Source organism: Austrofundulus limnaeus, unplaced genomic scaffold (assembly GCF_001266775.1).
Source record: "Austrofundulus limnaeus strain Quisiro unplaced genomic scaffold, Austrofundulus_limnaeus-1.0 Scaffold69, whole genome shotgun sequence".
Taxonomy (NCBI): domain Eukaryota; kingdom Metazoa; phylum Chordata; class Actinopteri; order Cyprinodontiformes; family Rivulidae; genus Austrofundulus; species Austrofundulus limnaeus.
The window spans coordinates 1,580,520-1,582,326 of record NW_013952471.1 but is presented as its reverse complement, the minus strand read 5'-3'; the positions used below and the strand labels follow the sequence as shown (position 1 = coordinate 1,582,326).

At 38.8% G+C, this 1,807-nt stretch overlaps 1 protein-coding gene across 3 annotated transcripts in view; it reads left to right on the top strand.

Annotated features, from left to right (window-relative positions):
- The window catches only part of cdk14 (cyclin dependent kinase 14), a 224,408-nt gene that overhangs the window by 155,483 nt on the left and 67,118 nt on the right, over window positions 1-1,807 (top strand). For all 3 annotated transcript variants that reach the window (XM_014010472.1, XM_014010474.1, XM_014010473.1), the window contains one exon: window positions 1,225-1,288. In XM_014010472.1, coding sequence (XP_013865926.1) covers window positions 1,225-1,288 — 64 coding nt within the window. The remainder of the gene's footprint in view (window positions 1-1,224; window positions 1,289-1,807) is intronic.

Below are 1,807 nucleotides of genomic sequence, written 5' to 3'. Positions count from 1 at the left end.
GAACTAATGTTAATTCTGTTGATTTGGTTTATTTTTAGAACTGTTTGATGAGTTGAGAGCAAAAACAATATTTAAGTTTAAAATAGGCTGAAATGTAAATAAATTATTCATAATGTTAAGTGATTTTATCTGAAGATTCTGATTTAAAATCCTTACTGAGAATGTCTGTTTGTTTTCTCTGTCTTCAGGATTTCTGAGCACAAATAAGCTTCAGCTTCTGTTTATTCATTTTTATTGTTTAAATGATTGTTTTAATTTTGTATAATCAGTAAAAAATAATTTATTCATCACCATTTAGTCTGAGCACAGAACAGAAAACCATTCTTTCATTTTGAGGTTGACTTTCGGTTTTTGTTGGAACTTCAGCTGCAAACTGAACCTTTGTTTATTGGGTCCACACCGCCCCCTTGTGGTCTTGTAGTGTTGGTACAACATGAGAACAGTGTYGCTTCAACTACAGCAGAAAAAACAAACTTTATTTTTTTTTTCACATGTAGACTTCACAGCCTGTCATGCTTTATGTGTTTGGGTTTGTGTGACCTGACTGAACTAAGAGACAGAGGACATGTCAACCTGGTGACTGATGGTACCAGGCCCAGTTTGGATCATGGAAGAAGAACGCTCCTTTCAAAGTGTTCCTGTAAACGCCGAGGCTTTAATTTGAAACAGTTCCTTCTCACCATGAGCTGTCTGAAACRGATGTGTCCCACATTGGACCTCCACCCTGTTCTTTCTTGGCCCACCTCGCGTTCGGTTCTGATGCAGGCCCGCAGCTCAGAGACAATCTGGAAAACATTAAGCAGCTGAGCTGAGCTGGGTCATGTTGAAGGCATGTCCGCTGCTCCGCGTGTTCTCAGCATAAACACGGGCTTTGTGTGGCAGAACTCAGGGAACAGAGAGTAGAATTACAGTTTAGCTGTTGTCCTGTACAGAGAGTTTATAGTTATTTTATTCATTAGTGTTTTTATGAGCAGTGATGTTTAAATAAACAACAGGACAAAACTCCACTGTTTGAACTAACAAGTCTGCTAAAACGTGGACATATTTCAGCTGAAATCTTAAACAGACACTTTAAACACAATATTAATAGATAATCATCATCAAGACTCTCTGTCTTTATCAGATATGTATTACATGTAGACACAACATGCAGAGTTATGGACGTACAGAACATGTTCATCTCTTTTTAAGATGGGTGCTGATGTTCTCCTCTTCCTCCTTTAGGTTCTGGGAACTCCCTCTGAGGACACGTGGCCTGGTGTTAACTCTTTGCCTCACTTTAAACCAGGTGAGTCTTCATTTGTTTAACCTGACCTGAACATGCAGCCTGGACCAGCTGATTCATTTAAACAGCTTCTGTTTCAAGTCTTAATTTTGACTGACAGCATTTTTGACCAGCTGGGTTGATGTTTGTTCTGTCCAGAGTCCATAACCCCCACTGAGGACTCAGTACTAGTTATGGTTTTAATCAACTGACTGCTGAGGTTAAAAGGTCYGAGTGATAGCTTTACAGAGAGACAAAGGGTTGAGGAGCAGCATTTAATCTGGGTTGTTTTCAGAGCTTGGACTGTTGGGATTAACAAGAAAGACAGTCAGTTCAATCAAACAGCCAAATATTTGTGGGGTGATGTTCCCTCAAAAGTTTTTTCTCTTGGTGTTTGACTTGTGAGTGGTGTCTGGAAAACAATCTGAATGTTTTTATTTGTATTAAGCACCAACTTTAAGCCTTCCAGTGTTGTCTGCATCTGTTAAAGGACAGTAAGKAGAGTGTTTGGTGGCTTATAAAATATATTTGAAGTATTTAAGT